We start from the raw sequence: 13335 nt of genomic DNA, 5'->3' as shown, positions 1-13335 counted from the left end.
TGCCCCCACCGCCCACCCCCCCAGCTCCAGCCCGGTTACACCCTGTGCTAAACCACCAGAGGCCCGACTTGTAAGAAAACGCCTCAGAGAGATGAACTCTTCACAGGATATGCTGTGCCTTGTAAGCCCCCAGTCCCGTTGCCCAGTCGCACGCCCGCGGGGGCTCGCGGAGGGGGCAGCGAGGCCTGTCTCACAGCAGGACCAGCAGCCGGGACGACAGCTGGCACCCTTCCCTCGGTCTCCCACAGAACACAGATTTATGTACCCACGAAGCAGAAAGGCACAGCCTTAAATTTAATCAAAAGAAATATCTCACCAGTGGCAAACTGATAAATTATTTAGACAACGGTTCAATCGGCCTGGAAAGGAAATCTGGGCCTGAGAGTCTGCCAGCCTCAGAAAAGAAAATAGCACCATCCTGGCTTTTCTAAATTCCTTCTTGATCCCAAGTCACCTTTATCAAGATGTTTAATCTTGAATAGGAAAAGCTAGAAAAACAAGGAGGAAAGAGCATGAGGAAGGACATCAACTCTGCAAGACGAGAGGCAGACAGGTTTTCCGTGGCCACTTCTGTGCTGGGCCTGTGTGGCGCTGGGGTGTGGCGCTGGGGTCGCACCCCGCACACAGTGACACGGAGGCGCGCAAACACTAATGAACATGACCTTATTTCCCCACCTTTCTGAGTCTCCCAATCCGGGACACGGACAAAGAGAAAAGCAGATCTATGGGCGTCCACATCAAAGGTCTAGAAATTTAATAACGCTCCCATTGTTTTATTGCAAAAAGCACATCAACCTCTATTACTGCAGAGCACTCGGGGGCCCTGTAGAAGCAATAATGTGGTGTGTGTTTAGCTCTGCAATGTTTCAAAGGAGCCTGATTTACAGTTAGAACAGGCACCTCGCACACAAACATCGGAGCCTGGTAATTGCCTCATGCTTTGTGCAAACTCGATGAGACGGCACGAGGCAGGCCTCCCACCCTCTCCGGTGGCCCCTTGGGGGGTTACAGAGCAGAGCGCACACCACTTGAGCCGGGGCCCGCACCGTCGCCGTCACTGCCCAGTGCGTGTGGCACCGCCCCGCGGCCGACAGCAGATTGCCATCAGGTCTCCTGCTGCCTCCGTTACCTGAGGCTTGTTTCTGGAATAGATGAATCCCACCAACAGTTGGAAGCAGCAAAATTTTAAACATCCTTATGGTACTTACAAATGAATGCAATCGTCTTGACATTCAAAAAAGGGAATACCGAGTATTTATGGCTGGGGTTCTGCTTCCCGAATGCAGGCCAAAGATGGCACTCCATGGGCACTGGCTGCGCCTTTCCGGGGGGCAGCTGGCCTGCGTCCCAAGCCCCCTCCATAACCCGGTCCCGAGGGGGGTCCCGCCTGCACCGGTCCACCAGTGCTCTTCCTAAGCACCCTGCGATCTAGAAACATCCTCCGTCTCCAGCCTTGTGAACTGCATCTCTCTTTCCAAACGTTACCTCGCAGAGCCGTTCTGGAAATCCCGCTCACGTCAAGTGCATTGCTCAGACGAACACCCATCCGTCCGAAGGACTCACCCCTGTGCTGGCCCTCCCGCCACCACGAGAAAGGAACTCTCAACCCCACACTGATTCTATCGTGATTTCTGGATCTGCGATCGTTTCCTATATATAAATCTGCCTGCCTTTCATGGCAATGCTTCTTCCAGATGCCACGGGAGAGATTTTTCTCTTAGAAATTCAGATTAAAAATAATAATAGATCCTACTTTCGAAGATTCCACATACTGCTAGCTAGCGTGAACTAGCCGATGCCTACCCAGCTAAACTAATAAGAAAACTAGCTGTAAATCAACTTAGCACTCTAAAAACAAAAACAAAACAAAAAAAACCCACACAAAACTACAAATCATACCAAATGGAATAAACATTATAATACAGTATTTTGAAATATTAAACATGTATTCTGAAGACTGTATCTTCTCACTTTATACTTCTTTAAAAGTTAATTAAAATGGCGGAGCTCCTTCCTGTGAAGAAAACAGTTGGTAGATCTGAATGCATCTGGCTGCATTCTCTTTTAAGTAAGTGCCCCCAGCAAGATGCAAAGCATAAAGTCAAACCCAGGGCAGGGTCAGGTGTAGGTAAGTCAGAAAGGCATTCTTTTAAAGTCAAGTGCTGCGGGTTCTCCACCTTCTGGGTCCCGGTGACGTTCCCTGTATGTGCTGTCACGTGTGGCCTGAAAGCCTGTCTGTACCACACGGGCTCCCTGGGCGCCTGGGTGTCGTCGCTGAGATCCCGGAGTGTCTTCCAAGACCTCAAGGAAGCTATTTCCTACTGGTAACAGTAGGCATCTCGACTATTTTTAAAGAGATACACCCAAAGGCATCACACTCTCAAGAGAAAAGCTCCTGGGTTTTTACAGAACCATCAAGAGATAACAAATGTAACAGGAAAAAGCAAAGCCCTAAGGCATGGATCAAAATCACCACTAAGAAACCGCCTTCTGCAGAATGAGGGACTGGGATTACTGACTGGACAAGTGAGAAAATGGGGGCACCGAGACCCAGCCTCAGAAACAGACGGTCACTATCGCTCAGTCAGCCCAGGACTATGGGCGGTGGCACCAATTATGGCGGGCACAGGCACGGACGGGCTCACTCCTGCCTGTTCTCTTAGAATGTAAATGACATGGAAAGAACCCCAAAACCCAAGATCACGTGGACACGGTCCACAGATGAAGGTCCCAGGCAGACAGGCTTCACCGGGGCCCCTCAGCCACTTGCTTCCATGAGGCAGGGGCTCAAACAGGAGGGGCAAGGACAGCAAAGCATGCGGGCGGCGCACCGGCAAGGCCACAGCCACGCACCTTCCGCCGTCGAGCCCTGTGGAGAATTCCAGAGCCCGCTACACTGGCTGAATGGAAAGGCACCTCCATAAACACCCCAAATTCCTACCCTTCTACTAAGACCATTAAATCTTCAAACCAGCTAAAGAGAAAGGCTAAAGGAAATAGGTCTTGGGGTGGTTTACAAATAGCTTAAGATCTTAAAAGCAATTTGACACAGTTACTGTATTCCACCCCACTCTCCTTTAAACGAAGCCCCCCCCCCCCAAATGTAAGACATAAGCAACAAAAGGCTCAGTAATTGGAAACTGGCTCCCTAAAAACAACCTTACCTTCTGGATCAAAGACAAAGCATATAATAGGTGTCATCTTTTGAATGGGGAGTGTTTTTCTCAACTGTCTGAGAACTGAAGGAGAAGAGCTCTGACTAGTCGGGACTGCAGAAAAGTTACTGAAAATGCATTTCCTGTGCAAAAGAAAAGCCATGATTTAAGAATAATGAGAAAAATTCTTTTCATTTTCTAAAGACTGTGGCGGAAGCTGGGACAAGACAAGTTAGAGAGCCGGGCCCGGGCTGCCTGCACGCACCAAGGGCCTCTGCGTGCACCAAGGGCGCGGGCGGCAGCAAGGGGCATCTGGTCCCCCAGGGATGAGCGCGGAGGGCTGTAAGGAGCCCTCGCCTGGACTCAAAGGCTGTGTGAACCCCGGAGGCGGCTCCCCCTGTAAGGAAGAGAGAGAGAGAGGAGAGAGGGAGAGAGGGGAGAGTAGGGAGATCTCTTACCCGTGGCTGCCAGTTCTCATACTGCTTCTGTAAATTGGCACCGATGGTTTCCAGAGCTTTCTGAGGCCCCATCGACAGAGGATCTGAAGAAGCAATAAAAAGGGGAAAGTTCATTATCTGTGCATCTCCTCGCCGCCAGGCCTGCGTCCCACTGCATCCACCGACATCACGCACTTCACGGCCACCTCGGACCCAAGACACAACCAGGGTTTTCTGCCATCACCAGACTCAGGAACTGCTGTGCCCCAGACAGGCCAGGATGCCACACCTGCTCGGCGCCGTGTCCTCCGGGCCCTGTGCTCACCACGCACCCCCACTGCCTCATCCCCACGCTGCCCACAGGCCGCGCAAAGGAGGGGCCGCAGGGAGGGCCACACGGTGCTCCCCTCACCTTCTGACGACAGCGCTCACGCAACAGGGCCAGGAGGAGGGCAGAACGGCCACGGCGACGTGCGCATCTGCAAACTCTCGCCGACGCACAAAAGCCATCTCCCAAGCACGTCCCCGTGTTAGTGGTTCGCCCACCTACTTCGGGAGTGGGTTCCAGTGCAAATAACTGTGACCAGCCAGTCCTCAAACTCACACGGTCTCAGGACTTCTCTGCACCCTTGAAAATTAGGCAGACGGAGCCCCAAACAACGTTTAAGTGGCCCCATCTATTGGTATTTGCTGTATTCAAAATCAAACGAGAAATTTTAAAAGTATTTCTGGATTCATTCATTTAAAAGTAAATAGCAAACCCATTACATTTGAACAGACACTTATTTGAACATAGACACGTTATGAAAACTGTTTTTGCAAAAAATTAAGGCAAAGAGTAGGACTGCTTTACAATGCTTACAAAGTTTTTGGTGTCTGGTTTCACACACGACAGCTGTACTCGTGTCACAAATGTGGTTCTGGTCAACACAGAGGAGGAAGCCGCACCTCACGCACAGGTGNTTGTGGGTTTGAGCCCCGCGTCAGGCTCTGTGCTGACAGCTCAGAACCTGGAACTGCTTCAGATTCTGTGCCTCCCTGTTTCTGCCCCTCCCCTGCTCATGCTCTGTCTCTCCCTCTGTCTCTGCCCCTCCCCTGCTCATGCTCTGTCTCTCCCTCTCTCTCTGCCCCTCTCCCACTCACACTCTGTCTCTCCCTCTCTCGAAAATAAATATACATTAAATAAATAAATAGCCTTTATAGACAGTCATGGCCCCCTCCTGTGACGCTGTGCCAACACGCAAGGTAGCAGGTCCTCTAGCAGTGTGCAGGGTGGGGTCTGAGAAGGTGTGCAGGGTGGGGTCTGGGCCCCTTGCAGGGTGGGGTCTGGGGCCTTTTGCAGGGTGGGGTCTGAGAAGGTATGCAGGGTGGGTCTGAGGCTCTGTACAGGGTGGGGTCTGGGGCCCCTTGCAGGGTGGGGTCTGAGGCCCCGTGCAGGGTGGGATCTGGGGCCCCGTGCAGAGTGGGGTCTGAGGCCCTGTGCAGGGTGGGGTCTGAAACCACAGCGAGGACCCTGCACCCATGGCACTGAAATCCGCTGGTCTGCCGTGTACCTTGAATGGACCCGTTACTGATGGAAGGGCCCTCATCACTGGTCGTCTGTAAAACCCTGGTTCATGGAGCTATGGGGATCTTCCATATACTGTTCTCAAATATCTCAAATTTTACTACTGGCGGCAAATATGTCCATGTCTACCATAAAGTGAGAGCTCACTTTGTTCATTTTCCAGAAAACGCCTGCCATGTACCCCGGGTCTGTCAGTCGCTTCTCCAGGCAAAAGGACCTACCATGTAAACTGCCACTACTTAGCTCCGGACTCACTCCCCGCATGAAGCCTTTCCTGCCTGCAGCCAGGACCCGCCACTCGGCAGCCCCTTCGTCACTCAGCCTTACAGGTGTGTGCCCAACGGTTGAAACCCATCTGCTAGACTGTGTGACGAAGGGAGGTATTATTATTCACTGCTGAGCCACAGTCCCCAAAACAACGCCTTTCCTGAACTGTTTTCAGTCTCCTTGTTTTCCGTGTACTCACACTAATTCTACCCCAACTCCCCCAAGAATCCCCCTCAAATACCGCCTTCCACACAGGCAAAATGGCAGCTAATCTCCCCCCACACCCCTGCCGCCCCCTGTACAATCCAACCTTGGCAAGATCGTAACCCTCCTCCCCGCAGAAGGGGAATGGCTGCCAAGAACCAGCCTCACGGGACCGGGGGAAATAGTGCTCACATACCCGCAGTCTCACAATGAAGAGAAAATTAAGTAGAACTCAAAAAACAGTTGAAGATACAATGCTTGACGACTTCCCAAATCTGTCAAGAGACGTAAACTTCCAGATGCGAGAAGCTCAGCGAACCTCAAACAGGATTAACCCAAGAAAACCCATATCTGCATACATCAGAATCAAATTGCTAAAGACGAAAGACCAAAAAAAAAAAAAAAAGTCCTTGGAGAAAAATCAGTTCACAAAGGATGAGAGAGTCTCTGGATTTCCCAACGACAGTGCAAGCTGGACCCATAGAGCCATACCTCCAGGTCTGTCGTGAAAATACCGTCAGCCTGATGTTCAAGACTGACAGTAAAACAGAGGTCTTATCAGACATGCAAACACTCAAAAAATCTGTCCCGTGTTCTTCTCTTGAGAATATAGCACAAAAGAAGGCCGTGAAGCAGCCAGGAAAAGAAAGAGAGAGATCACAAGACGCCCATGAACCAGATCTAAAGATGAAGCAGTTCAGCAGGAGCGAGGGTACTAGTTTTAAAAAAAAAAAGAATAGAAAAGAATAGATTATCTGAGCGCTGGAATGATGGAATGATTACTGATAGCACTCGACAGATCTACTGAAATATATGTAAAACAATGAACTCACAAGTTCACAGAAAATTTAGCAAATAAAAGGAACTGGCAAATTTGTAACTACTACAGAGAAAAGACTACTTACATAGACAAGAGAGGAATCCGAGTAACCCTCTGGGAAGGGCAGAGCGAGGAGACAGCTTTCTCTTAATCCACTTTTTAGTATGGTGTGACTTTAAAGCTTGTATGCATGTATTGCTTTGATTTTTAAATAAAAAAGAATTACAAAATTAAGTTACAGGACTTTAGAATCAGAAGGGACCTTTACCATCGGTGCATCAAAGTCATCAAGGACTTTTTGAAATAGAGCCGCCAGGCCTTACCCTGGAGAATCCAATTCAACAGCTTGAGAAGAGCCCAGTCAGCTAACGAGCACATTCTGGCTGAGTGAGACCTAATGAATATTGGGTCATAATTAACTTATCTGGAAGAGCGATGGTACATTTGTCTCAATCTGTAACTAAAGAAATTAGATGTTCGTCTTCCTCTCTCTTTGTCCCGGAAGGAACCGAGTGCTGAGGTCTCGAAGGAATCACAACAACCCCATCAACTCTGCTATGATCGAAATCACTGACTGGCAAAAGACCAGAATAAATCAGGATTGGAGACTCAAAATTCAGGGCCACCTAGGAACACAGGGAAGCTGAAAATGGCGTCAGCAGATAGAATCCGTTCAAATGCCAGGCCTGGCGCAGGAGACTGAGGGGCAAACATGAGCGCCGGCACGAAGCTTCTAGTGCGTGCGGCACCCGCGTGCCCGGTGCTCCGACTGGTGTCCACGGGCAAGAGAGGGACGTGGTTTCCTCTGCACGAAGGTGACAGACGGGCCGGAACCACCCTGGTCAGCAGCAGTTCCTACACGTGCCCTGTGCCTGGTGCGAACCCCCATTGGGGGGAGGGAGGGAGGGAGTGCGGGTGAAGGTGCTCACGTGCAGGGCCGGCCCTCCCCCCTGGACTCCTCCCCTGGGAAAGCCCAGGCCCTCCAGCCCCACGCCGTCCTCTCCCATGTCCCCAGAGAGGGCCTGCCGCCCTCACTCTCCTGGCGCCCTCCTCCCTCCCTGGTCTGGCTCAAAATTCCTGCCTTCCCGAGGGAGGGGCTGAGATCAACCAAGGCAGGCTGTCACATCCTCTCTACTGGGAACCCTGTGACCAATTAACTGCATGGTTTCCTCCGAAGCATGGGCGGGGTGGGCGGGGGGAGAGACAAGGACAAGAAAACGATGCATTTACTACAACAGACCAAGCAAGACTCAGTCCCTGGCGGACAGTGCAGACAGCTGAGACTGTGGGCACCATCCTAATAAGACTCCTCTCCCATCCCGGCCCCCGATTCCTGCTAGCGAACAAAGTGGGCGGCCAGGTGGGTGGAAGGAAGAGGGGGTGACCGGCGTGTGTGTAAACTTCAGCTTCGCGTCCACACTCCTGCAGCCTGAGCCCCGTGTCTCGTGGCACCAGACCTTCATGTGGTGCCCTGACACACGAGAGAAGCTGGCGTGTGGTGGTCAGACAACTCGGTCAAGGTCACAGAGGCCAGCGATGCAGCTGGCAGTGAGCCAGCCTGGAAAACCTCCCGTTCTGTCCACTATTCCCTCAAGGAGAGCCGTGTGCCATCGACTAGCAACGTGCCGGTCCCAACCGCAGCACCTGGTGGCGGCACCGTGGATATCCCCCTCCTCCTAGCAAGGTTCCGGAAGGTCCTGAGAAGGGCATGGGCCCAGGGAGCACAGGCACGGTGACCTGGTGTCCTCCGCACCACCCAGAGAGGAGCACAGGGAACCTTTCTAACGTGCCCCTCCCGTGAGGTCACTCCTCCCCAGAAGTGCCGCCCGTGCGCTCTCGTGTGGGTAATGTGAGGGTAAGCAGGGGCCAGGCTGGACTTCAGGGCCGCCGCCTAGACTCTTCCTTGATCTGTGTTGGGTCAGTCTTGGAAAAGCTGTCAAACTATCTGCTGGGATGAGCCCACCTTCTCTACGTACGTTATACTTCAGAGCAAACTGAAAATTAAAAACACACACAGAGCGCGCTGCTCAAAGAACATCTGTAGTTCTTTGCAGCTTGTATGTAAGTGGACGTTTCATAGGTATTTGTTAATTGACATATTAGCTGAGTACTGCCTATTAGATCAAGTGCAAATTTCTCTGTGTGCCATTCAAGGACTCTGCCACTAATTAGCTGTGTGACCTCGAGCAACTAATTTTAATTGAGAAATAATAATGGCAAAAGGGACACTTTGAAATCAGAAATGGATTTGCTGGCTCTGCACTGTATCAGCGTGACGTCATCCACATATGTTCTCATTCAAAGCACATGCGGTGGGAAGCGTGGACAGTTCCTTCCTGTCCAGTCAAGGACGGAGCAGGACACAGGGCCGCAAGTGGCCCTCCCAGGGCCTGTGGGTCCCAAGATGGAGCAGGCATCCTACAAGAGCCCTGTCTACACTGCAGCCGGGTCCTAACCCTCAGTCTGACCCCCCAGCCCCCACTTAGCCACAAGATAGATGAAGTCCCTGCAACATACCCCGCCTCCCACCGCACGGGCACCAGGAGCTGGGAGGACATTGCACGGGGCCGAGGGCATGGCTGGGGTGCCCTTGGTAAAGTGCAGACCTCGTCCCTTACGCAAGGCCCTCTACTCATCGGGATGGAGGCTGCATGCAGTTACACACGCCCCCTTCGGGGGATACGGAGACACTGCTGGGAGAGGCCAGTGCGAGCAAACAGAGAAAAGAGGGTCTCACCCGGGAGCCCCCAATAACAAGGGCTTCCACCACAGGCCCAGCGGTGCTCCAGGCTCATGGCAGCGGGTGGCCCTGACACCTCACGCCGGGGGGGGGCTCAGCCCCCACAGTGGGGACCCTTCTCCTCCTTGAGGTCTTGCTCTCGCCTCCCCTACAAAGCCCCCTCCCTCCACACGGCCTTCCTGAGTCGTCCACCCACAGCAGCCCCTGGGCCACTCAGGGCAGACCCATCTCACCAGGCACGCAAAGACGACCGCACAGGGCCGCTCAGTGCCCGCGTGCACGGAGGGGAAGGAACACTCTCAGGAGTGAGAGAAGAACACAGGTGAGTGCCTCACAGTATTTCCTCAGGACGCCCGGATTTCCAGGCGACCTGGCACAGCTTTAGCTTTCCTACATCTTATGATGCACGGCTACCATTAATGAGCACGTAAAAAATCACTCAGCTAAGTTATACTCCCTCCTGTTCAGCAGTCAACTCATCCGGACCCTGCTTTCAAACACAGACATTTCTCCAGGAGGCACTGGCGCTCACCGCTCTGCAGTGGGACTGCTGTCAGTATCACTGCTGCGGCGCTTAATGTCGGGCCGTAAAACAAAACAGCCTCTCCCCTGTTTCCCTGAGAAAAGCTGAGCGTCACCTCCATAAAATAAAACAGCACCTTATTATCCGGCGGAGTTGGGTGGGCAGGGGCGGGGANGGTGGGGGGGGGCGGGGAAAGGGGGGTTGACAGCCAGCCATGTGGATGGAAGGCCTGTGAGCTCCCCGAGGCCGCTCCTTCGCTCTTCCCCACGAGCCGCGAGGGCCTGAGCGCCGGCGCCTTCCCTCCCCGGCCTTCCCTGCGCCTGGACGATGGCTGTGCACTGCCTTCGGCGCAGCGCGGTGAAGCTCCGGCTGGTGATTCCGACAGCGATGGTCCCTGCCACCATCAGAAAGCCTAAAGGGCCACTTCACGAAGGAGCACAGGCCCGTTCTCTGGGCTCCAGAAGCAGCACTCTCTCCTAGGCGGTGCTGGCAGCGCGTGTCCGGGGACAGAACACAGAGTCTGCCATGTGTCACAGCACCCGGAGCCCTTGCCCCCGGGGCAGAGCAGCTCCAGCCTGCACGGACCACCCCCCTCGGTTTTGTGGGTCCGCAGCCAGGAAACAATCAACCCCTCCCGCCCCACCCCTGCACAGAGACCTCCCACACTCAGGGGTCACCTGACACGGCTAATGTCTAGTTCATAAAATAACATGAGAAACACATAGCGCTCCACTATCAGACATCCGCTGGAGGCCTCCAGCCACGGAGCTGCCGTCCCGCTGGGCTGGGGTGCACGACACACGCTCCCTTCTCCTCTCAGAATGAGTGCACAGGGGCAGAAGAGAGGCGGACACAGGAGGTGCCTGAGTCCCCACTCAGGAGCTATGGCGAGGGGAGGTCCGGGGGGGCGAACAGGCACGGGGTGGGGGGCTGCTCCTTGCCGTAGGCAGTCTGCACTGAGCCACGTTCACCCTCCCAGCAGGTAGGTGCCCTCACTGCTCCATTTTACAGATGAGGAAACTAAGGCCCCAACTATGAGTGGCGTGCTGAAGGGAAGAGCGGAGCCCTCTGACTTCTGGAGACAGAAGACCAGACACATGTGCAGACAGGCCGCCTTCCAAACAGGAGCGCCTGTAGGCTACGTGGTTGCACGGACCCCTGCGGGAGCCCCAACACGCTCCGGACGCCCACACCCAGAAAGACGCAGGACCAGCCCTCCTGGGCCTGGGTGTCCTTGCCCCACCAGCCAAGCCATTCCTCAGCCCTCGCCACCTGACACCCTGGCCCGGCGCCACCAGTCATCACCAGCAGCACCCTCCCCACGCGCTCAGAACCCAGCCCTGCTGCTCTTCCTCCGGTCTGCTCGCTCTGGGTGGGTGACCTCCTGACCCCCCTGTCAACCAGCTAGGTCTTTCCAGCCAGGTCTTTCCAGCCGCCCACGGAAGCTCTGCACACCCAGAAGCACTGGCCTTTCACACCTCTCCAAGGCTGGCACGACTCTCGGTCCTGGCTGCCGCTACCTGGCGCCATGGGCTGGGGCCAGGCAAGGCTGGCAGCCGGTCCGGGCTGGGGACTCCCGGGAGGTGTGGCCCGTCCCGGGAAGGGCCGAAAGAACAAGCCGGGAGCAAGGATGCACTCAACAGTGGTGGCAGACGAGGGCCACACAGGCCGGCGGGAACACGGCCGGCTGGCGAACCCGGAAACAAGTAGAGCATCAACATGGTCAGCGGTGACACTGGGCTGTGACCCACTGGGCTCACACGGAAGACACAGTCTGATGAGGAGCACCCGCACAGCCAGCACCTCCTCCTAGAACTGGCCATGACCGACACCGCGGGGAGGGGCGCTCGCACTCCCTCACACCAGAAGCAAGTTGTAAGCACGAACGGGATACACCCAAGTCATGAGCCATCTGACAGATGCCGTGGGGGGAAGGCAGACCTCTCCTGTGACGCTCCTGCCAAAGAGGCACAACCGAAATTCTGTCCTGAGGAAACACAGGGACGGTGTCCTAAACACAGCCCGTGTCTACCCTGAGGGTGATGGCCGCGCTGGGTCACGCTCCTGGGAGGGAGCACGTGCACACACGTGCGTGCATGCATCCCCGGCTCTGGCAAGGGGAGACCAGCCTAAACACAGCCTGGGATCCTCTGGGGTCAGGGTCACGAATGCTGAGGAAAGACGGAGGACCTAGTCCAGTTGGGATGGGATTAAATCAATGGCACGATGCAGGGCCGGGTCCTTGTGCTACAAAGGGCATCTGAGACAGGTGGAGAGGCCAACAGGCAGCAGAGGGCCCACGTCCACCCGACGGCGATGGCCGCGCTGGGTCACGCTCCTGGGAGGGAGGGAGGGCCCACGTCCACCCGACGGCGATGGCCGCGCTGGGGTCACGCTCCTGGGAGGGAGGGACATGCTCATCCCAGGCGCTAGTCAGCAGGTCAACAGCTGACTCTCGTGGGAAGCACAGAAAAAGCCTTCCAGTTCTGTGTGCTTGCAACTTTGGGACTTTTTCTCTTCTGATATAAAAATTAAAATACACACTGCTTAATACCCCTGCTAATTTGCTGACTCAAATCTCCAGGATTCTTCTCTTATTCCACATTGATAAAATCACCATCAGAAGGGCCAGCCCAACCAAATTTTTAATAAAGGCCAAATGCAAATTTTTTAACTTAGAAAAGGCAAATGCCCTTGGGGTGAGCACCCTGCGTTCTATGTAAGTGCTGCATCACCAAGTTCTAATGCTGAAATCATTATGACGCCGTATGTCAACTAACTTGGATTTAAATTCAAAAAATTATAATAATAAATAAAAATAATAATAAAAGAAAATAAAAAGAAAAGGCAAATGCCCTTTTGAACCCAAAAGCCACCAAAATTAGTACAGAGTAAGTTACATTTCCTAAACTGTAGACAAATTTTAAAAACATGATATAAAATATCTTTTTACTTGCTGGGTTTTTATTGGCAAGAAGGAAGTAAGGAATTACTTTCTTTTCCATTGATGATGTCTCATAACCACCCATCAAAGAGACTGTGTGAGGTAGGAAGGAGGAGCTCTTTTGATTTCTTTCCTTGGGTGGGGGGAGATTCCCCAGGGGATCTAATAAAAGCCAAGGCTCCTCTCCTGGAAGGTGCAGTTCTATACTCAGACACCACCACCCACACTATCCCAGGGAGTTCGCCCTCCCTGGGAGCACACGGTGGGATCGGGCTGAGAAGCCTTGCTGTAAAAACCTAACGTGAGAGCAGTTAAAGAGGGAGAAAACAGAACACAATTGGTGAAATCCCACTCCAACAAGGGGTAAGCGAAGGAAACAGTCAGTGGTGGCTAATAAGAAGTCAATTTCAGCGGCACAGGCACCAGGACATGGCAGAGAGCCAAGGAGGCCTCCAGGGAAATCAGCCACAGAAACCGCTACTCTGTCCCTGGGCGCGGGGCACAAGAGGCCTGGGCTGCACGCAGGGAGGCTCTGAGACAAAGACAGTGAGTCAGGCAAGTAAAGTGGGAAAAACAACTTCTTTTTCAATTCAGAATGGAATATAGATTTCCCCTGCCACCCGAAGGTAGCGGATTCCTACAACACCTCTCATCAGCCAGTCATTTCCTAGGAGCAAA

General features: G+C 53.7%; 1 protein-coding gene across 2 annotated transcripts in view; it reads right to left on the bottom strand.

The window, feature by feature from the left end:
- Window positions 1–13335, bottom strand: part of RPTOR (regulatory associated protein of MTOR complex 1) — a 325821-nt gene that overhangs the window by 242004 nt on the left and 70482 nt on the right. For both annotated transcript variants that reach the window (XM_077755327.1, XM_077755330.1), the window contains exon 3: window positions 3614–3696. In XM_077755327.1, coding sequence (XP_077611453.1) covers window positions 3614–3696 — 83 coding nt within the window. The remainder of the gene's footprint in view (window positions 1–3613; window positions 3697–13335) is intronic.

Source organism: Crocuta crocuta, unplaced genomic scaffold (genome assembly GCF_008692635.1).
Source record: "Crocuta crocuta isolate KB4526 unplaced genomic scaffold, BGI_CrCroc_1.0 scaffold50, whole genome shotgun sequence".
In the NCBI taxonomy this organism is placed as follows: domain Eukaryota; kingdom Metazoa; phylum Chordata; class Mammalia; order Carnivora; family Hyaenidae; genus Crocuta; species Crocuta crocuta.
The sequence above is the reverse complement of the archived record's forward strand: the minus strand, read 5'-3'. Positions and strand labels throughout refer to the sequence as shown.